Genomic DNA, 26,490 nt, shown 5'->3' on the forward strand with positions numbered 1-26,490 from the left:
AAATTGTGCACAATAAAAATTACTGTGGCTCTTGGAATGGCCACCGAGCGCAAATAATCCACTGTTGATGAAGGGTTTCTTTCCTCTGCTCTAGACTGCATTGGTGGGAGGCAGGGAAATAAGCAAGTGTTATGGGATATGGGTGTGCATGGGGAGTAGGTCTTCTTCTGAAGTGCCTAAGTCACACTTGAAAGTGATGGATGCACATAGCTTTCTATGGACTATTTTCAGAACCTGCTTTAAAACTGAGACAAATGATCCTGAATATTATGTCCTGTGTTCTGCTTTCCTAATGGTTGTTCGTTCTTATCTACAACTGATACAATTACAGAGCTTAAATTTGTCATAGTAAAAGAAACTTATGAAAGATAAATAGACTAATAAATTGTTAGAATTTAAGAAAAAAATCTACATAGGCGTAGCCTCTGAAGAAAAAAATTAGTTATCCTGATAGTACAACAGCCATTCATCAAGACAGCTAAGTGCAAATGAAGCTCTTAAAAAATGAGAAAATAACATTAAAACCTTCCTCCAAAACCAAAGTCATTGTGACAGTTCAGATAAAAAGATATCAGAAGAAAATTCATACAAGAAGTAGGTATTTTTAAACCTGAAGGTGACTACTACTTCTAGATTGTAAATTCTTTACCTATTGCACTGCAGTTCGAAATCTTCACATCTAAGGGGGCAAGAAGGACTTGAAGAATGATGCTGAATAAAAGAAGTAAAGAAAACACAACTCTAGAGGTGAATTAGGTAGTCATGTCTTTGTCACATACCATATTGCCTATGTAATTTTGAAAATCCTAGAATATTTTGATTTCTTTGTGTAGGCATCTCATAATTAAAATGAGAATTTACACATAAAAAAACAGTATATATGCAACAAATTGAAAGAAACCCCATGTATGCCTGCCATGAAGATATTATCCAAAGCAGCTACAACCATCATTTCAAAGTTTTTGCTCCACTTAATATTGGATATTTTCCATATCCACAAAACTAGCCGATTTCCTTTTCAAGGCAGTTACGATGTTTATTGTACCCTGGTTGGGTACAATGAGCTGGGTACATTCCTGACAACCTTGTTTGAAGGATCAAGTGAATGTGACTTGACTTGTGCTACCAGCCATAAGTTTTAATTTTCAGCTCTTCAACTAAGATAAGGCTGAGTCTGGTTGTGTCTTCTTCTATAGATAAGTCTTTGAACTGTTTTGCCTACTGGCCTGATCAGTCCACAGTTTTCTTGATTCTGGCATGAAACGTGTTTGACACTTTACTAGTTGAATTTTTTTTTTTATGCTTCACCTTTTTTGTCTTTTTTGATTCCTCAACAAAATAATTGCTAGAATGTCCTTGACCTTGATTCCTTCGGGTTCTTCTTAAAAGCAATGGTCTTCATGTGCCGTCAAAAAAGAAACGGCTAGAGCTCCTTCCCCTTAATGATTTCTTAATAGTTTTGGAATGAAGTTGAATACCAGGTGAATGCAAACCAAATGGGTATTTTCCTGGTTGGAGAGGATGCTGCAGTGTCTTTTCATCTAGTGTTAATTTTCCTTCTGCACTTAAAAAAAAAAAAAAAAAAAAAAAAAAAAAAAAAAAGTGGTGGCATCACTGTCCCTGGGGGTGTTCAAGGAAAGGTTGGACGTCGTGCCTGGGGACATGGTTTAGTGGGTGATGTTGGTGGTAGGGGGATGGTTGGACCAGATGATCTTGGAGGTTTCTTCCAACTTTAATAATTCTGTGATTCTAATTATTCTATGAAAAAGGCCATTTGGTTGTATTCCTTGATTAGATGAAGACTCCTTGAATGTCCTTCAAGACTAACAAGGCTATGCCATCCCTACAAACTCTTTGCTCACAGACAGGCAATAGAAAAAGCCCAACATAGGCAGCTGTGACTCAAATGTGATGTTTCACATTCTACTCCTTGCTTAGCAATTTCTTTTGTGAAATTGCGTTTTTGCCTGGGTGCAGAGGTTTAGGAACCTTTGTTGTATACGATGACATGCATGTGAGTTCTGCAATTTAGGGTTACTATTTATAGAGCTTGGATTTACTCTCACAAGAAGTATCTTATCTACTAGTATAAATTCATACAGAATGCTGTGCTAGAATGTCTTATTGCATGATGCTTCAGTGGAAGTGTTCAGGGTTTTTAACTTATCCCATGCAGTGTCTGTTCTTTCCCTGTGCTCTTGTTATTAAGATGAATCTGTCCTATTTTCTTGGTTTTTTGGTAGTACAATTAGCTATGAAATCTCCTGCTTCCTGCAGTAGTTACTGCTTTTTAAACTCTTTGCAAGTGTCTGTGTTTCAATAAACACAGCTGATAAAAGCAGTAACTGTGAGGTCTGAGCAGCCTCTTTAAAAAAAAAAAAAAAAAAAAAGTCAGTATTTCTAATATTTCAATTTAAATTTTTATTTCTGGTCTCTCCAAAGAGACAGTGTTGAGGTTTCAGCCAGTTCAACTGAACTGTGATTTGATAACAGAACTTCTTCCTCATGTAGTAAACTACTGCTGTCTTACTTCACGTACTATGTCTTAGTACCAGACTAAGACAGTCCACTTCCTTTCATTCTTGATCTGTATGGGGTGAGGTTTCTCTTTGAAGCCTCTTAATATTTATACCTCCAGTTTCTCGTGTCTCAGATGCAAACCAAATCCCTCTAGAAATAAGTAAATCTTATTTACTTGAGTTTCTGGAACCATTTATTTTACCATTTCTGCTTTTTTTTTTTTTTTTCCCCCACATGTAGAACCTGTTGCTCTCCAATTAAAAAAATAAACAAACCCTTACAACTATATAACCAGGCTACTGAAGCACCAGAGTTGTTAGTAGTAACTGTTAGGGATATTCCCATTCTGTCTCACTCCTATTTTAGTAGATAGAATGAGGTAGGTTCATCAGAAATGTTAAAACAGCCATGTACTTCTGAAGAAAAATACTTAAGGCATAATTGTGATGTGTAATCTGTATGGGAGCACAGGAAGTGGTTATGAAGAGGAAGCAAGGAGGGGATATGAGTAGGTATTGGAGTTGACATAGATATAACCACGTCAGTGCACTGCTGCACCTCGAATGATTGGAGGTAGAGGGGAAAAAAGAAAAGGCAAAATAAACATGAAACGGAAGGAAAAGGTTTCATATAGTTAGAGTAACCTTTATGAGGTAAGGGAAGAAGGGATTCTTAATCTCTTCCTTCCTTAAATTCATGAAGATAAATGTCTGGGGAGTGGGAATGAAACTGGCAAGAAGAGGGAGCACTGGAAGTTGGAGATGCCAGAGGAAAGTTAGTGGACGTGTTAATGATTTGGTTGTTTGTGTAGTTCAGCTGAAACACCAATTACTTGGTGTTCAAGAACCACAAAAGCAGCTATTAAGAGCCTTTGCTCTTAAGACATGGGCAAATGCTTTTGATGCGTTACTAATCTTAACCTTAAGTTGGAGCAGGGAAGAGTTTATTCTTCGGGTTAGAGACGGTATGGGTGTGGTATTTCAGAAGGCTCAATAAATAATACGGTTTCTTCTTTCTTTGCTGTTACAGATTCTGCTGACATCTGGTTCTTTTCTTAGACGTGTGTTGCTTCTGGATCCATCTGGACCATCCTTCTTTCAAATAAATCTGAAGCAGTTTAGCTGCTGCTTGCTTGATTGCCTTTCTAGTGCATCTCCGTTATTGTAGAATTCCATGTAGTGAATACCTCTGCTTTTCTACTTCCAGAAATTTTCCATTTTCTTTCTCATTTACCTTTCTGTTTGAACACAGGTTGTCTGTGTGTCTGTCAGTGAATATTTTCTGGAAGTTTTCCCTATTTTTATCTTATTTCTAATTCTAAACTGTTACTCTGTAAAGATAGTGGAGAGAAGCTTTTGCCTGGATTGAGAAGTATGTACAGGTCTCTTATGTGGACTGTATAAGTTGAATTGCAAGGGACTTCCTCCAGCTGTAAACAGATCTTTGGGCTGCTGTATAGCATTGTAGCAATCAGCTGGTCTCATGTTCTTAATCAACTGGTCTTTGCATGGGAGAGATTGTAGCAAGAATGCTCTTAGGCTGCAGATGTGTCCTTCGTCCTTTTGAAGGAATGTGAAAGAGGCCATACTGCTCTTCTCAGTGGCGAATAAAAGCTAGTAATGCAGGTGCCTAGATCTTAGGCACTAATAGCTTTATTAAGATATTCCTGCAACTGGAAGGTTCAAGAAAGGAGACCGTAATAAGTTCTAGTTTGCAAACAGAAGTGAACATTATTTCTGAAGTACCATGGATTTGTAGTATTGGTCTGATACTTGTTTTTGGGCTTGATCTTTATTCTTAGTTATGGTATGTACAAGAAGAGCGCCAGACTTCAGCTTTCATCATACCTTCAGTCGACACCTTTGCTAATAATGACATGAGCAAATTCCTCAGAAAGCCTCCAAATGAATTTCCTCTTATTTCTAGGAATTTGGATTTCTGTTGCCACAGTACCATTATTTCTGGAATATATCTAATTCTACTGTTTTGTCTTGTGTCTTGATAGCCATTTTTGTAGTTGGCAGTTGGAGTTTAATACTATCCTAGCAGACAGAATGAAGACTTGAAATGTATGCTGAATTAATGACTCCTAAGAATTGAAGTATTTTATCGTATTTCTATTGTTAGTTACTTACCATGAGAAGTAGACCTGATTTATAGGATTAAGCCTGTTATAGGGTTTAAAAATGTCACGAAAGAGTGAGTGATTTTGGAATCAAGTGGAAGAAGACAAGAATGTTCAGGCTTCCACTTCTGCTTTGGACTTCATGCTTTGGAAGAAGTCAAATATGAATGTGTTCTAACTAAAATTAGGTCATCTCAGTGCAGAATCTAGGAGGAGGAGTAAGGGAAATGTAGTCAGACATTAAGCTTCCCCTCATCAGAGGGTATTATGCTGTTGTTTTCTATAAATTTTGCCTGTAGATTAACTTTTTTTTTTGGTATTAGTAACCTAATTGGTGCTATTTCTGCTATAGTGATAGCTATTCCAGCTATCACTGGAACAGGCTCCCCAGGGAAGTGGTCACTGCACCGAGCCTGTCTGAATTTAAGAAGAGATTGGACTGTGCACTTAGTCACATGGTCTGAACTTTTGGGTAGACCTGCGCGGTGTCAAGAGTTGGACTTGATGATCCTTAAGGGTCCCTTCCAACTCAGGATATTCTATGATTCTATGATTCTTTCTTTAAATTTTCTTAAAATTGCAGGCCATAAATGACTCATAGTGTCATAGGACTCTGCAAAATCTCTTAGGGATAGGTTGGAGATAAAGGATTTTGAATTTTCAAGAAGAGGTGTATGGAAGGAAAATGTTGGATATTTTCTCTTGCTAGTTGGTTCCGAGCTCATTCCATCTTTGAAGCTCTGGAACTGAAGCAGAGACTAGTTTAAAATGTGCATGCTTTTGTCTGTAATCGTTCTTGTCTACTCCTGAAGTATCATGGAGAGTACAAGTATCGTGGAGAGTGCAAGTCAGTCTTTCATCTGGAATGGAAGTGTGACTGCCGAACCAGCATCTATGGAAAAAAGATTTGGGTGTCCATATGGATGACAAGATGAACAGGAGTTAGCAGTGTGCCCTTGCAGCAAAGATGTCTAAGTTGGAGGGCACCTCTAGTTGTGTCCACTGCCCTGCTCAATCAGGCCACTTGGAGCCAGCTTGTCAAAGACCATATCCATTTGGGATTTCAGTATCTTGAAGGATGAAGACTCCACAAGCCTCTCTAGACAACGTGGTGCTGTATTAGCAAGAGGGTAGTCATCAGGTCAAGGGAGAGGAAGGTTTTTTTCCTTCTGTTCTGTACTCCAGAAACTGATGGTGGAGCAAGATATGCAGTTTTGGATCAACCTAGATGAAAAAGATTGACAGAATAAAGTAAGTCTGGTGGAGAGCTACCAAGATGTTTCGGAAGACAGAAGCACATGGCATGGGAGGACAGGCTTGGGTAAGATTAGTTTGGTTAGCCTTGGGAGGCTAAAGGGAGATCTAGGGGATTATATGGAGGTTGGAGTTGGAATGTTCATGGAAGTGCGTAGTGGGAGGTTGAAAAGCAACAGCCACAATTTGAAAACACAAAGGATTTGATTACGTGCAAGTTTTTTTTTTTTTTTAAATTTTTATTTAATTTTTTAAATTTGTGGCAGTGGTGAAATACTCAGAGGTTGTCCAGAGAGGTTTTGGAATGCCCATCCTTGGACGTACTCAAATTTGACAAGAACTGGGCAGCCAGCTCTGGGGACTCCATCTGGAGATGGAGGTTGGACTTGACCTTTGGAGGTCCGTTCATGATGCTGTGTTTCTGGAATGAAGCAATGATGTTTAAAATAAAATCATGAAGTCTTGTATTTTGTGTTTCCTTCCCTCTTAGTCAATAATGAAGATTTTGGTATTCCTTGTTTCATTTTTCTTTCTACCAGTAAAGTTTTTTTGTCTCATGACCATGATACATTAACAGCATTGACACAGCTTTACGTTTTTCTTCATCTCCTTTTTTCTGAACACATTTTTCCTTATGAAGAGTTAAAATATTCAAGTTGAACTAAAAAGAAAAATCTTACGTAATAAGAGAATGAAAACAACTACTGGTTCAGAGCAGGAATTGCAATGCCTGCAGTGTATGTAGGTGGGCATACAGGGAACAGTAAGAACAGGATGGGTATATTTATGATATTTTGTCCTAAATATTTATTTTTTTTACTTCTGATTTTAGATTGAGGGATCACTTAAAACTTGAATAACTTTCCATTCACTTTTTAAAATGAATCTGAGTGCTTCTGCAGTTAACACACGTACAGTGTTAACATCCATGACGCTCTTCAGTAAGAAGTTCTGCTGACCTTGTTAGGTGAAGAACAACCTCCTTCTGTTTGTTTTACTATTGATCTGTTGAGCTTCATATGACTTCCTGTAGTTCTCATCTTGGACAAGATAACAGCTGAGTCGTAGTGACCCTCATACCATTCTTGGTTCTGTGGATCTGTCGTTACCATGATTTGTCTTGCATCCAGGCCATAAATCCATGCCTCGTGATTGCTCTTCTACACAATGTGTTAATGTAGCTCTACTTAGTTTCCATGAAGCTTCTGTTTGCTTTAGTCCAGCTTCAAGAATACTTCCAGAGAAAGGATTCTCAAATTTTACTTTTTCTGTGGGTTAAAATTAATACTACAAATTCTTAGAGATGGAAGACAGCCTATGTCTGTCAGATGATGACAGGATGAGGGGGAATGGTTTTAAACCAAAAGAGGAGAGATTTAGATTAGAGGATAGGGAGAATTCTTCACTCAGAGATTAGTAAGGCACTGGCACAGGTTGCTCAGAGAAGCTGTGGATGCCCCATCCCTGGAGGTGTTCAAGACCAAGTTAGATGAGGCTCTGAGCAACCTGGTCTGGTGGGAGGTGTCCCTGCCCATGGCAGGGGGGCTGGAACTGGGTGATCTTTGAGGTCCCTTCTAACCCAAGCCATTCTGTGATTCTATTGAGATGAATGTGAGAGTACAAAACTGTGGGGACAGTCTCATCTTGACTTTTCACACTTGAGAACAGGAGAAAATTCTTGTTTTGCATTATGGCTGTCTAAAAACATGGGACAATACAAGGATGCCTGTTGATACTGTCAATGGGGAAAGCCTATCTGTTGGACTACTAAAAAAAAAAAAAAAGTGCAATGCAGCTGTATAATGGTGATTGATTAGTACTTTCGGGTATTTTATCATTGCTTTAATTTCTTTTATAGCAGTGTTGTACTTTTTAGTTTTTGAATGGTTTTAGTATTCAAATTTAGAAGTTTGAGGAATGCTGAAAAGAATACACCGAAAGTTCAGCTTGAAGGACACGATGACGAGTCCTTGGGAGCGATAAATTTGAAGAGGTTTGGAGCCTTTTAAGTTTTATTTTTTCCTTAACAGCTGTCCCCCCTTCACTCCTGTAACAACGTATGTTGAAGTTGCTAGTAATACAGAAATGCTTAAATTCTCTTAAGTTCTGTAACAATAATCGTGAGAGAATCTTCTGCATCCTTGATTTTTTCTTTTGGTGAAACTCATGGTCTTTGTACTGCTAGCGTAGTTTAAAGTTCAATGGATACTCAGCAGATACCAAAAAAAAAAAAAAAAAGTTAAAAAAAAAAAAACAAAACAACCCTGCCTTTCTAATTTTGGAATATTTATAAGCAAATTGATACTTCGGATCTAGATTTGGTAGCTTTAACAGATAGTAAAATAGACTTAAAAGCAACAAGCACCTGAAAGATCTAGTGTCAAATCAGTAAACAACTCCAGTATTACAAGGATGTTTGAAATGCAGAAATAATGGACGGGGTAGTGCACTGTACTTCATGTGCATGAGCCTTCCTTGATACCAGTTAAATTCTGATGTATTGAGATGTTGGTTAGCAAATGCTTTTTCTACTTCCAAGGGGTCTTGTCCAAACATGAAGTACTTTGATACAGTGAATTGTGTCCAGTTGCACTCTGTTCAGCTTACTATAAATTCTTTTATAATATATTATATTTTCATCTTGATATAAAGTTGTTATGGCTTTGATTTTTATTTCAGACCAAGAACTTGTGAGAGCTCCACCTGCCTGTACGTTGTTTTTTGATCATATTCCTTGATGCTCTTCGTTAAGCTATGTCAGCATATTTGTACCAGTGCTTCTAGATTTATATTTCGTTTTGTTCTAGAGGTACCAAGGCTATATGTGTGTGCAGATTTTTTGACAGTTGTTGTTCGTTGAACTTTTTTCAAGAGAAGTCTTATGTAAAGTGTGATCTCCTATATACATGGTATAACTTGAAGGATTCTCAGTTTTCTACTTTTGTCTTCTCAGCATGCCAGAGGAGATGAGTGAATATTGGTGGAATAGCTGCAGCTCATAGAACAGTACAATGGTTGCATTTAGTGCATTTAGCTCTTGGTACCTAGTGTGATTTTTTCCAATATTGTGGCTCATTAGGAGGATTGATTAGCAGGTACTGGGGAACATTTTTAAAGAAAAAAAAATGGGAAAGAAGGATCCTGGACCCATATAAAATATTTTTCTCTAGGTAGAAGCTTGCTAGCTTGGCACAGATTCCTTTTTGGAGGAAATACACAGCAAAGATTTCATCAAAGTGTTGTGCAAATTTTGAAGTTGTTGAGGTATCTTGAAAATTTGCTAGTCTGTGCAAGATGCTACACCCAATCTGTGGCATAAGCTTGTATGTTTACATGTATGCATTTTTAATATAGGGAAGATGTCATCTTATGCTACCCTAAGTGTCTTCTGTGTTTGTGAGACTGGATTTAGCTAGTTCTCAAATGTGTAGAGGTGGGAAGACTAAAGATAGCCACTTAAGCTTCTGTTACTTCAATCAAGGTGGAGCAGATGTGAAAGATTCTTTGCATTTCTTTTCCCCTTAAACCTTGAAAAAGAGGAGAGGCAATGCCAAAATCATTCCTGAACAGAAGGCAGGAAGAAATCTTTCATGCCAAAGAGTCAGAAGGGTATTTTCTAGTACCCAATAAGAAGAGATTGTCTGATCTGAGACTCGTGATTGTTCAAATTTGAGAATTATTGTGATTGCTATCAAAGCCTTTATAAATTTCCGTGGCCAGGGAGGATGTTTCGATATTTTTACTGAAACTGGCTTTATGGTGTATGGGCTACATACTTCACTGTTAGGTAAATAATAGATGTGGCAGGTCAAAACTACTAATTTTTGTCTACTCACTTTGTCACTGGTTGCTCAGTGCAACTTCTCCATGCTTTTTATATAACAATTATTCTGTTTTGTGGGACACTGTTGACTGACTGACTGCTGTGTTGAGAGATGTCAGAACTGAGTCTGTTTTCAGGTTAATGGGAGTCATGGTTCCTCACTGGGTCAAATGAGGAGTATAGGAACTCTGCAGTGTATTTCCCCTGCCTGGTAGACTAGAACTAGAAGACTGCAGAAGCTAGAGAAGTTCTCCAAATAGTGCTGTTACCAAGAAACTGCTGCAACTAACTCATACGTGATAACATTAAGGATGTTATTTGGGGGAGAGTGCAACTTTGTTTCTTCCAAGTTTAGCACCATTATTTATCCTTCCTCATGCCAAACTCCCATTTCTTGTCATAAAACCATTGTCCATATAACCATGAAGGAGAGAGAAACAACATTGTTTCAAGCCCTCCAACTCAGCAGAACTTGTCATATACTCTTATCACAGTTTGTAGGTGGTGGGTAGTTTTAAAATATTTATTTATTTTTGGTTTTACACAGAAATGTAGTTTTAGCCAGGTCCCAGGAGGGAGAAACAAGTGCTGACTACACTTGAGAAAATGACAGTATAGGAAGGTTCTGATGGGGGAGAGAACTGCAGAAATAAATAAGTTTCTGTTTGTTATACTCTAATTTAAAAACAAAAGCCAAACATGGTTTTAACTAATGCATTGTTTTGCTTTGTTTTATGTTTTAGAAATATGGCAAATTAACATCTTGTACTGGCTGCAGAGCTCAGTGCAGGTTTTTTGACATGACTCAGTGCATAGGACCTAATGGATATATGGAGCCATACTGCTCAACTGCATGCATGAACACACAAAAATCAAAATATCCAAAATCACAAAGTAAGTGACAAGGATGTTGGATTTTCGTCACTGATAAGAGTAGACCTGATTTTTTTTTTTTCCAAGATTGAACAGTGGGGGTGGGTTAACTTGTTTTAGAATGAATCTCTGCAGAGTTTTAGAGTCTTAATAGGTTTTTAAATGTAGATTTCGAAAAGATTATCGTATATTGAACATTAGTAGATGGATCCATGAGGGGTCATTTTCCCCACGAGTATTTTTGCTTGATTTCTGAAACAGTTCATCTGTCTTAAGGTCTCCGGAGGGGGGAAAAAAATGTTGCAACATAAAGTGCTCTCTGCCACAGAATGGCAATGCAACTTCCACACACGTGAAATAATATTTTATTGTCTTTGTGCCACCCCATTTTATCTCCTCAAACAATAATTGATAATTTTTTTCTTTTGCAGAAGGATAGAGGTAGTTATACTGTATAGAAACATTCTCTAGGTAAACTGTTTAATCTGGGTGAAAGGAATGAGTAAATCAATTCAAAACTTATGTTCTTCAGTATGCAAAGCAGACATAGATCTTAATTAATCAAACTTAAGATGAAAATGCTCTACTGAACGTTGTAGAAGTTGCTGTTTCACATGCAGTGCTTAGCTTTAATGGCAGAATTAAAAAAAAAAAAACAATTTCTTTTGTTTTATGTGACTTACTGAAGCTGGCTGGAAAACAGAAAAATTTTAGCTTTTTACATTGAAAAGCTGACCTGTAACCCAGTATTTTTTTGTGTTACTATTTTATACTTATTTTATTTGTAAACTACGTTTTTCTTTTAGGTATGGAAATTATTTGCCACTTTTGTAAACGAAACTCTTTACCTCAGTATCAAGCCACAATGCCTGATGGAAAACTGTACAACTTTTGCAGTTCCAGTTGTGTAGCTAAATTTCAGGTTAGCTGTTGTGTTAAATATTTTCCTCCCTAAATATCTGTGTACCTGTCTTTGTGTTAAATATTTGCGTATTAAGCAAGCTTGCTTTTACGTATGTGCTTATGACTTACGATTAACATAGCAGATGCTTCTGGCTCGTAACCATTTCTTTAGAAAGTGCTGTTTCATAATAATAACACTAGTTACTATCTTAAACTTACAGGATAATAATAACCAATTTCTCCTTGATGCTGTAAGTGAACCCAAAGCAATACCACTACTCATCTTATTTTTCCCATGCCAGCCTCAATACGGAGATGAGTTTTGCTGCTGTGCATTGATAACCATCAATTTTGATCTCTTTTATGCTAAATACAGTAACAACATTCTCATGTTGGATATTGTGCTGAAAAAGGTTTGTGACATGGGGAATAGTGACTCTCTGAAATGGAAAATTATATTCTAAGTCATTACAACTTTTATGGATGAAACCAGCTGTTTAAATTACGTCCAGAAATTGGATTGTTGCAAGCCTTATGGTAGGCATGCTGTAAGAGGCTGATACGCTTTTTAAAAATGTCATCTTTTTAATATGACTTAGTTAAAGCATTTGCAAAATGAGTTGTAGCGATTAATGTGTAGATGATCAAAGAATGTTTCAAATACACTGTTTCAATTTGTGTATGTAAAAAGAGCTTCCACAAATGTGTGCTGTTTGATTGATAATTGTTCAACACCATGTGAGGAAGCAGTTACACCCATGTAGGGTTAACCCATTTGTCATGAAACTTTTAAGTTTACTGGAAAGCAAGTCAGTCTCTTAATTGCTTCCTTAACATTCCCTGGATGGGACCTCCAACATGTTGCCCTGTTCTTGTGCTTTCGTCCTAACCAACTTAGTAGATGTCTGTCAGTGCGATCTAAATGGAACTGATTAACAAAATAGATGTGGATTGTTAGTAGGTAATGACAAATCTGTTGGACTTCTTGCAAACTCATTCAGCATCTACTTCATTCTATGTGGTCTTACAATTGATTGCAGCCCCAAGAGTGCTCAAAATGAAAACTATGCTATTTAAGGCAGAAAAATAAAGGTAGCGAATGACAAGTACAACCTGGGCCTTCTTGGATTTGCAGATAAATCAATATTTAGCAACACTGTTGAATATAACAGCAGATCAGTGATGCCTTTGTGGGTTCTTGGTCTTATTGAGACCTGGCTAATACTTTTTTTATAGTTTCAGTAAGATGTGGAAGTCTCTCCTCAAAGTTGTAGCGTACAATCCGTGAGTCCTCAGCAGCACCAAGGACAGCTAGGTGGTCGCTCGGCTAATCTTCTCTATTCGATTCTGATTTTTGATGGTTTTCATGTGTTCACTGTCTAGAAGAATAAAATTATATTCACCATTAGATAAAAGTTGGTAATATAAGAACTGCTGCTTCTGTTTGTTTAGTATTTAGATGGAGAGGACAGTATACTGCAACGTGTGCTTTGGACTCTGTGTTCCCGTGGGGGGGGCTTATACCTGAGTGACACATAGGAACTGGACCTAAATTGAGATCACAATTTATTCCATTTAGTCACACTGGAATGCTTTCTGCAATGATCTTTTTGAAAAAAGGAAAACAAAACAAAACAACAGCAACAACAAAAACTGCTTTATCATGATTCTCCACGTTTTTCACTTTTTACTAATGAAGATATTTTTTCTTGTACTTTTTCTGGCATTGTATTCATCCCTTTCTCTTACTGTGCCTGTTTTTCCTGTACTTTTTTCTTTGTTAGAAGTTGCCTTTCTCACAGCGGAATAATTGCTGTTCAAGCTCTGTGTCTCCCTTCTGCAAAAGCTTCCTTTTGGTTTACAGATGGGTTGGAATGTTTAAATGCCTAATTTGGTTACAGTGTTTTAGGGTTGGTTGTTGTTTTACCTTATGTATAACCTTATGTTTATAGATAATTGTTGCTTTAATCTATTCAAACGCTTGAGAGATTCAGCAGAGTTACTTGTTGTGCAACTTATATCTATATCTGTATTCCTCGTTGTGCAAACAACTTGCAAGAGCATTCATCCCTGTAATAAAGAGGGTAAAAAAGGGAAAATAGCCTGGCCAATGTGATTGCTGTTTGGTAGTTGGTATTAGAGCAGTGGGACTTTATCTTGTCTTCTTTCATGCTCATGTTGGAAGATGTTATTGGAGATTCAAGTACAGAACTGCTCCAAAACTGTATTGTTTAAATCCAGTTTTGCTGTCAGTAACTTTACTGGGTCAGTTGAAGATCTTGTGCTGAACTTGTCTCTTAAGGAAAAATAAAACTGCTAATTTATTTCTTGTGAACATGGAGGCTGTGGTACAAGTGTCTTACCCAAGTTAGCAAAAGTACAAGTATAAATGTCTTAAAACGCAAGCTATCTTGCCAAACCACAAGTCTATACAAAGTTCTCAGAATACTATTGTTAAAGCTTTTATTTTTCAATTTATGGATATATCTGAAGAGTTTCAGAACCAGTATGTGTAAGAATTAAAAGTACATTTTTTATCAGGTTACTCTCTGTTTTTCCATGATTGTGTTGATCTCTCCCTTACCATCATTATGATGTCTGTAAGTGTTCTTTCTCAGATTCCTTACATCTCTGTCTCACTCTCTGTCTCTCTGAAATGGGAAGCATGTGGGAGATGCTTGGCATGCTTTTTAGAGAAATAATGTTTCAGATCTGATCATAATAACAAATATTTGAGGGTTCCGTGTGGTGGTTGAAGTTCTGTATGTGTGAGGGCAAGGGGAGTGTGTAGTTCCCTCCCTATTTAATTTATTGCCCCTAACTTTCCCCGTGGCACAGTTTATATGATGCCATATGGGTGTCTATACAGTCCATATGGGTGCCTGCCTCATATATATTTGCTTCTTCTTCATATTAACAAAGAACAATTTAATTCTTACAAAATTCTTTTTCCTGAACTAGTAAAAGAAAAACGTTTGGCTGCCTATTACACCTTTACACACAGAAATGTTTCCACAATTTGATTTTGTATTGCTATGAGCAAGGATACCACCTCTGTCACTTATTGCTGCAGGTAATGACAGGGGCAGGCCAGAATCTGTGCTTCTACACTGGTCTGCTCAGAAGACTTCGGAGCTGTGCCTGTCTATCGTTCAGCTGTAATTTGACAGCTTAGAGCAGTTTGTGGTGGCTGCATTGAAGCCTGAAAACGGCTTTATAATGATATTTAATCTTGCTTGGCACTTTCCATGCTCTTGTTGTTCAGGCTCAAGAAAAGCCAAATTAAAGATAACTATTTGGGGATTGAATTTAAGATTCCATTTAAGGATGTATGTGCATATGTGCACATACGCGCACACATGATCTCAAATATATCTTTAGTAAAGCATAACATCAATAAATCCTTGATGTTCAAGGTGATCTGTGAAAGACTTTAACAAATTTGTGATCTCATCGATTCTTTCGTGTAAGAATGCTGCCAGATAATTCCTAAAGATATTCTCTATTCTAAGCATTTTGTAATTTAGAGGCAAGACAGGATGATGCTACATGCATGACATCTTGACTCATTAAAATACTATGCAGAAGCAGCCTTTAATTGCAGCATAATGGGAACTTTAAGAAGGCAACTAAATCATGTTGTGATTAACTCTTGGTTTAACAGCTATTTTTTGCTTGTTTTATAGCTATCAGTAATGTGAATTCAGTTCTTTACTGATTTATGTAGAAAATGTTTACTTGACCATAGAAGTTTATGATTAAAAAAACAACAAACAACAAACCTGGTTTTGTTTTAGAAGCAGTAATGCTTAATGACATAGCTAGCTTTTATCTGTAATTAGGTGTAAATATTCTTTAAAACAAGTTTGAATTTTTAACAGTCTAAAATTCCATTTTCTCTTATCTTCAGCTTTTGTTTTTCTTCAGTTACCAGTCTCCTAGACTTGGTAGGGCCTACATTTCTACCACAGCAAAAGGGAAAAGAAGTTGAAAGTGCCATACATCAGAAAACAGCAAAACCCAGTATTTTATGCTGTAACCCTCAAGATAGGGTTTTGCAGTACCACATTTAATCGCAACTATAGACATGGAAAAATACAGTTGCTATTCTTGCTGTGAGCGCTTGATATATTTCATCTTCATTCTTCCCTTTATCTTTAGTGTGCTACAGGTCGTCACAACTGCTAGTTCTTAAATATTTCCTTTGTATCTAAACTGGTGTGATGGGTGTACTTGCTTATCGATTTCCCTTTGTTTTCAACTAGAGCTTCTAGGGCTTTCATTGCAATTACATAATCCATATGGCAGCATGTGTTGAGAATGGTGTTTGCTTTTTGGGGAAACCTACAAATGGAGAAATACAGAGGTTGGACTTTTGATGTCAAAATGCCTTTGTGGCTTCTATGTTAGTACAAGTCTTCAGCAACCTATTTAGAGCAGCCAAAATCTAGTAAATCTCTCTCAACAGCAGAGAGGTTTGCAGGATATAGAGGGATAAAACCGGTAAATGCAGTATGTAGGCATCAGACTTCAAGCTGTTATAGGATAATGGACCATTGGGATAAATGTGACGTGTTTTCTGCTGTTTGGTTCTAGGGTTCTGGCCATGATTGGGAAATGTGTATGACTACTTAACATCTGTAAACTGATGCAGAAGTAGTGCATCTGCACAAACCAATACTGTTGGCTCTGCAGGCTAACACTCAGCAGTATTGGCCTGCTTATGTGAAGGTTTACATCAATAACCAGTCTTAACACAATTTATTTTTTTAGTATAGATGAAGATTTAGTAACACAGCAGCCTGAAGCAAAGTACCCTGTAACAGAAATGTTTTATATTTTCACTAATATAGATTTGTTACTACCTCTTCATCTCATGTGAAGAGAATGTCTCTAAAAATATGTCTTGTTGCAAAGCTTGCAGAGAAGATGGATATAAGAAATTTATATTCTGGATTCTTTGGGCATCCGTGATCACTACTTATTCAGACCTTGTCTTGAAAGTTGCATGGGTAATATTCCAGTAGTTGGTTGATCTAAGGATATGCAAAAGATTGTCTTGGAGATTTATAAAAAACCTACTGGAAGATTGCAAGTGCAATAAAATTGTGTTCTATTGATTGCTGCAGAAACACATTAAGTGAATTATTCAGTTACAGAATTAAATTCTCATTCCTGCATGAAATCTATATTATTTTTCTTGATCTGAAAACCTTTGTTTAGGGCTTAGGTATTTAAATGGCTGCATCTTCCAGCCACAATGATTGAGGGCCAGCTAGGACTGTTATCTAGTTTTTTTCTTAATCTTAAACCCTGCATTTACTCAAATTATTGCTGAAGGCCTTTCACTGTAGTATTTGTATTTTGAAGTGATATGATTAGGTAAGGTGATGATAATCTGTTTTGGTCAGGTTTGGATTTGAAAATATTTTTTGTAGGTCTTTGTTTGAAATTCTGTGACCAAAATAAGGCAAGCTGTGAATTATAGTTTTCTGAAAATACATCTTTTGTGATTAACAGGTGTTCAATTTTGGGAGATTTTTTTTTTTTTTCTATTTATGCATTATAGTCTCAAATGGCAGACATTAGAAAGGTAAGATAAAAGAAATACTGAGAAAGAGAGGGTGAAGTTTCAAGACTGGAGAATCTAAGATGTCAAGGGAAGAGACTAACCTGCTGTGCTTTTGCCTAGAAATGCTGCTGACTTTTATTTATAAACTCCTAGATTTTCAAACAATGTGGGTTAAATGAAAAAAAAAACACAATTTAAAAGTAACTATTTTTTTGTGATGTATATGTATATATTTTTGTTTTTCAGACTCTCACTGTGCAGTCTTCAACAAATGGTCAGTTTGTCTCTCCCACTGATATTCAGTTGAAATGCAATTATTGCAAAAGTTCTTTTTGTTCAAAGCCAGAAGTACTGGAATGGGAGGTAAGTTTTTTTGTTTGTTTTGTTCTGTTTTTCCCCCACTATTTTTAGAATGGTGAAGTGTTTACAAAAATTTAAACCTATAACTGCAATATAATTTTTCTGGATAAGTCAATTGGCATATTTTCCTATTTTGCATTTTCATATGAAATGCTGACTTTTTGTCAGCATATTTGTAGGACTCACTATGAGCCCGAGAAAGAGTTACTTGTTTTTAGCAGCAGAAGTCATACTTTAATTGTGTGCTTGCTCATCTATTTACATGGCACGTAACAGTTTTGTCCTAAAGGCAAACTATTATTTAAAGTTGCAATTCCCAGATGTTATAATTTAATGTTAACCCTCTTCATGATGCTTTGCAATTTTGCATTTAGAACAAAGTGTATCAGTTCTGCAGCAGAGCATGTTCTGATGATTATAAGAAACTGCACTGCATAGTTACATACTGTGAATACTGTCAAGAGGAAAAAACGCTGCATGAGACGGTGAATTTCTCTGGCATCAAAAGACCATTTTGTAGTGAAGGTATGTATGTGTTTGTTTTTTCTGAGGTCTTGGTCATTGTAGCTTTTCTGCAGCTGACATACTGTGTTCATATTTCATGTTAAAGCTTAAGGTACCCATTCATTCTGTTGTATTTGATGCTGAAACACAAGTTTCTTCATCATTAATGCATATGCCTGTTAATTCATCAGAGTTGCTTTTCTGGTCTTCTGTTGAATTTTGACCACTTACTTCTGGTTAGGAGAACTAGACATCTCTCTTCAATGTGTGTGTGTAAATACATACACGTGTATGCATATGCACAAATTTTTTACATATTTTCTTCTTTAAAAAAAAAAATAAAAAAAATGCAGCTAAGCCTATTCCTACACTACCTGCATTGAGGAATACCAAGCTTTCTGTTTGGTTAGTATTTTCAAAATTTAATACAACAATGGAAATTCTTTCTATTTTAGCTTAAAAAGGTCATTCAAGGAATAGCTCCAGTGATGCCTGTTGATATATGTTGCTTAAAGTCATTGTAATTTTCCTGATCAATGATTAGAATTTTCAAAACAAAACAAAAAAAAAACCAACAAGCTATGCAAAGTGGTATATTGGCATAGTATTCTTTTAAGTTGCATTAAAATATTGAACATCTTAATAGAAACAGAAAAGTACGGTCTTGTCTTCCACTTCTGGTGAGCTATCCTTTGATAACTGATATTTAATCCCAGTCTTAGAAGTTTAACTACCAGTTTGGATGATCTATATTTGGGGGTTGTACTGAATATCTATATGTATTTTTTCTTTATTAGTTCATATGATAATGCTTTCACTATCATTTGATAAATGTTTAATCTGCTTTCAAGCAGATTAAACAGCAAATGTACCAATGTACTTAAATCAGGGTCCTGTTTGCTTGAAGAGGAGTGAAGTGTGTGGCTGGAGGCATCCTTTCTTCCACAATATTCCTTTGTAGCTCTGGACTTTGGAATTTCTTGTTTCTGATGAATGGAGTGTGGTGGTGTAGATTTTTCCACCATCATTACTTTCTTGTGTTCTGGACTGCAAAGTGATAGGTGGAGAGTTTTTACAGTATATTGCAACACTCAGTAACATCTAGCTAGATACTGTTTCTGTGAATAAACAATTCCACAGAATATGTTCAAAGACAAGAGCAAACTTCTTTGAGGCTGGAGATTGCAGTGTATGCTGGTATTACTGTGGATACTTCGGATGTCCTCATTTCAAATCCTGGCTGCTGTCACAATGAAATCAATAAGATTCATAATGTAAACTATACCATATTACATTACATAGACAATTCTTCATGAGGAGGCTTGGAATGAGGGGATTTGTAATTCCTATTGGAAAATTTGAGGAAGGAAAGGAGATGCTCTTTCCTGCATGAATACAGTTACTGAGTGGGAGAGATACATTGCTAAAAGTCTTAGTGTGGGTCCCAAGCTTGCATGTGTTGGAATTCCAGTTTGAGAGCAGAGGTGATCTTTGTGAGGGTGAATACATCAAATTTTACTGTTAAAATGAATTTTATGGTCTTAGTATGATGATCTGAACCACTGAATAACAGAAAGACGGTAGTGAAAAGCACCATTAAATAAGATGTAGCTTGAATAAGTATGGCACAGATCTGCTAGCAGAAGGTTAGGCCTGCTTTGTGATGCATATGAAAAAAAAAAAAAAATCTTTGTTACCTGATGAAAATGACTTGCTGATCTGCACAGAAGCTCTGTAGAAACAGGTCCTAGGTCCTGTTTTTTTAAAGGAGAAATAACAATTGTTACAGATTACTCCAGAAATTTTGGAATCCAGGAGTTAGAAGTGGGAATGTGATGTGGGTGAAAGGGGTCAAGGTCTATAGCTGGACTGAGTGGAGGTAAACAAATTAAAGGTTCCATCATCAGAGGTGATAAATTCCTCTTCCCCACTTTCCAGGCACCCAAACAACCCTAATTTTTCTTTGATCTCATAGCCTTTTTCCAGAAATACCTGCCCAACTGTTTATAAAGTAGAAAAGCTAGTAGATGTAGGAAGAAACTAATTTGATATGGAGGTCATGCTGGTTTTGATATTGCAAACTGTTCTTCAAGAAATTCTACCAACATAGACCATTTTGGTGAGGATGTAGTTTTTCTTCACCAGGAGACAATATATTATGATTTGAGAAGTAATACCAGAGGTGTTAAGTTACAAAAGATACTGTCATTTCTGGAAGAAATAAAACTCTTTGTGGAAAATACTGGCAAATTTCAGGTGTCTATTTATAAATGAAGGCTCCTGAGTAAAAATCAATAGAAATTAAACGGGTATTAAAATTTCAGAAAGAATGCCCATTTGTTCATCTTCAAGGAAACTTATGGATAACATATATAAGATCAACCACAAATACCCCTTGACTACTTATGCCCACCTAGTTGGAGTAATGAAGATGCCATCATTCTTCTGCTCACATTTTTCAGACCTGAGTTTTTTTTGTTGTTTCAATTTATTTTTTATTTTTTTTTACACATGCAAGCACTTCTAAAAACACATATAAAATTGACAAACCCTGACACCCACATTGAAGTCTCTGGGATTAGTATTTCTGTGGAGTTTCATTCCAACTCTGTTTCTTAGTATGTCTATTGAGCTATTTGAAAACATGTGCAGTGAACAGCTGAAATTTCTGTTGCAATAATGTATAATTAGAAATGATTCATGCTAAAGCTGGCTATTAATTATTTCATGGGATACAGTATGCTTTTTCTGTTTTTGTCCAAAACTCAGATCCTATGTGGAAGATGAGCAACCTGAACTGACTAGTTCATCTGTCCCCCTGGTGCTGAGACTTAGGAAATTATACTGTGCTGGCATTTTATGACTAGGGAGGCATACCAAAATACCAATATTTAAATTAAATAAAATGTATGTCATGTATGCTAAAACAAGATAGTCAGAGTTGCCTGTGAAATTTTAGATATATGCACTCACATGAGTGACAACTGAGGATAGGCTGTGCGAGCTGCTATTCCTGAGATCCTGAGTTTGGGATTTTTCATGTCTCATGTACAAAAGTAGTCAGTCTTTGGGAATCCAGCAATGGAACTGTTCTAGAATAGTATCTCCATCACTTTTTTTCTTCATTTGGCATATAATTAATCTTTCCCAATAGAAGTAAGTGCTATAATTTAAATAATACAGGCATTGTAATGATTTTGTAGTATGAATTTTAGTAACGTTGATTCATGTGCTGCAGTAGTCTGCTTCTTGGAAGAAGGTCAGTAAGCTGTGGAGTAACTCAGTTATTTGATACTTGGAAGTAACTTGGAAGTTCCTTTCAAATGGATAATACAGAAAGTTCAACTATGAAAGCAGCAACTATATTATGATCTTGACAGGATGCTTACATGCTTCTAGAAATGTGGGTCTAAGTACAAGATGCTGTAAATTAAATTTAAACAGTTCTGATATTTCATCTAAGTAGAATCTAACCCTTTTTGAAATATTATAGAGCTGACAAGTAGAAAAAGAATTTAGGAAATTACATGAATTTCAATCTTAGTATGTCTAGGAAAGATAAGTATTTAGTTAAAGCATTGCGTATTGTAGATTGACATATTTTCAATCATTTCTGGACAGTAGATCGTTAGATAAAGTATACTGTTAAATGCTTAGCTGATTTTTAGATTTATAAGAAAACATTGTAGATACTGGGAACAGCCTAAACACAAGTGTTTTAAACTACTTACAAGTGCTTACAGTCGAATGTTTCACCACCAATTTAGAAATTAACCTGAAATTACAGAGATTCCTGTTATTGCTGGAAACATTAACAATTGGATTTCCAAAATGTTAAGTGATATGAAACATCATGGAGACTTGCTTAGAGTTGCTGGGCTTCCCCAGTAGGTGGGAAGCTGCACTGAGGAGCAGTTGATATGATGCTCTTGCACAGCAGAACATCATACCCTAGGTGGGTCAAGCCTGCTTGTGCCCCTTTCTTTGCTGATGTTTGCTTTAATTCTTAAACATACAGAAACGATTTTAAAGGATTTTTTTAAAATAGTTTACGTTATCAGCTATCTATTTTAGAGATATAGATACACCTCTTAAAAAGTACAATGTATGGAATTTGGACTAATGTATAGAAAATTGTTCAGGCGGTAGTAAAGCACACGTTTTTATGACAAAATTTTGACTTCCTAATTGCATGCTATTTGGCAATAGGACCTCATAAAGTTATCAAGCACTGCTGAGTAGTATAGATTGTAGTGACAGAAAAAAAAAAGTGATATTTATTTAGCATATGTAAAATTTTATATCACAGTTAACTACTTCGTATAATAAAAATTTTCTTTTGCAAGCTCTCAGGTTTGTGCTTCATAGAGCTGTTATCTCCCTCTCTGCAGCTCTGACAGTGTCCTACCATACCAAAATAACTTGTGCTCAGTGTGGTGCCTTTTCATCTTTAGCCAGCCACGTTAGTTTGCTTTTACTTTTGGCTGCTTCCTTTGGCAATGTACAATGTACCCCTCTAAGATAAATTCTAACCTGAAATATTGGTTTCCTTGTGGCTTGCTTTTGAGGATTTCTTCAGTGATGAATTGGAATATCATGGCAAAATGGAAAAAATGAAAAGCTTAACATCTTAAATGCTGTAAAAAGTATGATGCACAAAAATCCCCTTTTGCAATTGTACAAATCGTGTTGTTAATGAGGGAAAATGTTTCTTTCCAACAAATCAGGTTAATAGAAAAGTGGAAGCCATCTTCAGAGGGATTTTGTAGTGCCTGAGTTACCCTGAAAGAATACGATGTGCTTTGACGTTTATGGACATAAGTTGTAATGGAACGTCCCTAATTGAGTCATGGCAGCTTTTATTAAAGAGCTCTGATGGGCACAGTGTGGTTGTTGAGGCCATGTTGTCTTATTTAGTCGTCTGGTATTATATCTTTAATTTGCAGACAACTATTACAGATTTTATTATTGTAAAAGCTCTAAGATAATATTCAGCTGATTGAAATAATAATAATAAAAAAAAGAGTTAAGATAGGAAAGACAGCATATTGAAATCAGAGAAGTCCCTTATGAAATATTTAACAAGTGCTCTCACTGCAGAAGCAGCAGGTAAAGGCTCTTGGCTGTGTTGAAGGAAAGCAGATCTGCACATTCTAGAAAAATGCATGCAGAAAAGCTGAAGGCTTGTTTCTTGTGGTATGCCGCAAGTGGGAGAGTCTGGTTGTGTAGATGTAGTTTCCAATTAGTGCTTGGCTGTGTGCATAGCTTCTGGAATGACCTGACAATTTTAACATATTGCCATGGGTTTTGATTGTTCTGACAGCATTCTTATAGTCAAAAATGCTGAATGCTAGAGATATGTTGAGGAGGAGATTATTATGTTTATCTTGGACATGGTTGGTGGTAGGGGCGTGTGGTGGTTTTACTCAGGTGGACAGCTGAGTTGCACCACAGCTGCTCTCTCACTCCCCCTCCTCAAAGGAAAAGGAGGAGAAAATACAACACAAAGGGCTCAAGGGTTGAGATAAGGACAGGGAGATCGCTCAACAACTACTGTAACAGAGTAGGAAGATACTAAAATTTATTGCCTATTATCAACAAGCTAGAGAAGTGAGAAACAAAGAAGAAACCAAAAACGCCTTCCCCCCGTCCACCCTCTTCCATCCACTCCCCCCAAGCGGTGCAGGGCACTGGGGGCTGCGGTCAGTCCCTGGCGCTTCATCTCCGCCGCTCCCTCAGGGTCCCTCTCTGCCCCTGCTCCCCGTGGGGTCCCTCCCATGGATGCCGTCCTTCCCAAACTGAGCCTGCGGGGGCTGCCCACAGGCTGCAGCTCTTCAGGAACTGCTCCCACACGGCTCCGTCCCACGGGGTCCATCCCCCAGGAGCAAACTGCTCCAGCACGGGTCCCCCACGGGTGGGCGGCAGCTCCCCCCAGCCCCCTGCTCCTGCGTGGGCTCCTCTCCATGGGCTGCAGCTCCGGCCCGGGGCCTGCTCCTGCAGGGGCTCTCCATGGGCCGCAGCCTCCTCCAGGCCACATCCACCTGCTCCACCGGGGGCTCCTCCACCCATGGGGGGGCTGCAGCGTGGAGATCTGCTCCATGTGGGACCCATGGGCTGCAGGGGGACAGCCTGCTCCACCAGGGGCCTCTCCAGGGGCCGCAGGGGAACTGCTGCTCCAGCATCTGGAGCACCTCTCCCCTTTCTTCACTGACCTCGGCGCCTGCAAGGCTGTCTCTCACTTCTCACTCTCCCAGCTGCTGTATAGCAGCAGGTTGGTTTTTTTTTTTTTTTTTCCTTTTTTAAGTCTGTTCTCCCAGAGTTGCAAACAACATCGTGCAACTCAGCTCTGGCCAGCAGCGGGGCTCTTATCTAACATGGGGCAGCTTCTATATTCTTCTCACAGAAGCCACCCCTATGTCTCCCTGCTACCAAAACCTTGCCATGTAAACCCACTACAGGGGGTGGTTGGACCAGGTGATCTTGGAGGTTTTTTTCAACATTTATGATTCTTTAATCTTCTATCGCTCTTCAGAGGGAAAACACTGATACTGTTACAGCCATTTGAATTTTGAGCACAAGTTGTGCAGAGTCTGAAATTTTTAGATCATATAATTTCTAAAATGGCAAAGAATATAGAAGTGAAACCTGAAACCCTAGCCATTGGTTGACTACAGCAGTCTTCATTAAATTTGCTTTTTTCAGTGTTAATTTCCCTTCTATGTCTTTGAAGAGGTTTGAACCAGTTCTTTATGCAAAGACTGTGTTGGCTGTTGCAGATAAGGGGTGATGACAACTTAAGGTGCTAAAATTATGGTCACAAGATGAAGAAAGCTTATAAAGATGCTTCTTATTAACCTGAGAGAATAATCAACTGGAGAATAAGAACAAGCAGAAACTGGGTAACTGGATTGTGGGTAGGTATGAGGAGAGAAGGGAAAAAGCTAGTACCTAGAGATCTGAAATTTTTATCAGGATAAACTTAGGATGTGTAAGAAGATGAGTTGAATCGGCATAGTAAAGTAGTAAAAGATTCCTCAGCAGAAGACAAGGAAAGAAGTGAGATACACGACCTCCCTATTACACAGAGAAAATGGGATCTACTTTAAAGGTAATCCAACCAGGACTCAACACTGGATGCTTTGCATCTGGTTTTGTAAGGATAGTGATGTTTATTGTGAAGCCAGAGACAGAGAGAACGGTAGGAGCAAGGGTATGGAAAAGGTGGCTATTATATTTGAATCAATACAGAGAGAACAGAAGATGACAGCAGAATGATGTGAATTGGAACATAATTCCAGAATTCATCAAGACCTTGCTTGTGATGTTGCAGACCTATTGATATTACAGGTTTGTGATGTTAAAGGCCTGTCGCTATTCTTCTCTAGATGAAGTTGTTACAAATAACTGTTGAAGTTACTACAGGATGAGAGAACAGTGAGTCTGGGTATGTAGCTTGAAGAAGGAGAAAGATAATCTAATAAATACAGCCTTTCAGCAATTAAAAAAAAAATTGCTTTTAGGATGGAATAATTGTGTTGTATAAAAGATGTTATTGTCTGTGATAATAAGAAACTGGCAATGACTCAGGAAGTGTTTCTAGTTCAGCATTTCTTTTTTTGTGGCTTTTTGCATGTGTGAGTGTACTGAACTTCTAGTAATTCAGGTAGGTGCTGCTGGTAGAATAGGACCAGGTTCTTGGTAGCTTGCTTGCATTAGTTTACAGACATCAAGTGAAACATGTTTTCTGTCACAGATAGCTCTGCAGGGCTGGATCTGGCAGTTCTAGAGGCTGCTGAAAGAAAGGAAACTCTTTTGACCTTTAGCTTGTTTGAACTGCTTCTGTGTCATCCTGTCAGTAAGTCTGTGTTGCATGTGTTCAGAGGCTTATTCTCTCTCTAGTTGATGTGGGAAGGCCTAGGGTTGCAAGAAGGGATGAGTTTTGGAATGGTTTTTGTTTGGAAGCCAGAATTTCAATAGCCTAGTTGAGGATGTGTTAGGTTGATTTAGCAGATATTAGCAACTTCTTTTTTGCCTGGTTCAAATTTTGCATTGGAGAGATCTCATCCTAAAATGCTTCTTAGTGATCTCTTTGAGGTAATGGACTCACAGGGTGGTCCTGTGTTAAAACCTCACTAAAGAATATATTCAGTTACCTGTGTAGCTAGAACCAAATGATCTACATGTACAATTTTCTTTACACTGACCAGCAGCTAATCTCTTAGAATCACTTAAAGCAGTAGAGCTTTCTATCTGGTCACACTTTAGCTGGTATATGTGTTGTAATAGCAAAAATTCTGAAGAGTTTAGGAATTACTTGTGTATCTTCATTCAAAATTACGGGGCTGACAGCTGTTGGTCTCAGACAATGCTTATTCATGAAGCCCAAATTTGTAGGGCAGATACATTGGCCAAGCCCTTAGGTTTCTAGTGTTGATATTGGAATGATAGACAACCAGTGCTTTTTGTATTACTCACCTACAGTGTTCTGTCAGTTAGAGCCCACTTCTTGGTCACATCCACAAAATTAGCAAGGGAGATACTGCTTGGTTGATTTGG

At 37.5% G+C, this 26,490-nt stretch overlaps 1 protein-coding gene across 8 annotated transcripts in view; it reads left to right on the plus strand.

Moving 5' to 3' along the window:
- ZMYM2 (zinc finger MYM-type containing 2) overlaps nt 1–26,490 on the plus strand; it is a 90,665-nt gene that overhangs the window by 35,391 nt on the left and 28,784 nt on the right. For 7 of the 8 annotated variants that reach the window (XR_014318910.1, XR_014318911.1, XM_082777012.1 and 4 more), the window contains 4 exons: nt 10,466–10,616; nt 11,402–11,517; nt 17,317–17,433; nt 17,805–17,955. Coding sequence is in view for 6 of the 8 variants with exons in the window: in XM_082777012.1 (XP_082633138.1) it covers nt 10,466–10,616; nt 11,402–11,517; nt 17,317–17,433; nt 17,805–17,955 (535 nt within the window). In the remaining 2 variants the exon portion in view is untranslated. The remainder of the gene's footprint in view (nt 1–10,465; nt 10,617–11,401; nt 11,518–17,316; nt 17,434–17,804; nt 17,956–26,490) is intronic. The other variant, XM_082777017.1, reaches the window with a different exon arrangement.

Source organism: Aythya marila, assembly GCF_965140915.1.
Source record: "Aythya marila genome assembly, chromosome: 1".
NCBI classification, from domain to species: domain Eukaryota; kingdom Metazoa; phylum Chordata; class Aves; order Anseriformes; family Anatidae; genus Aythya; species Aythya marila.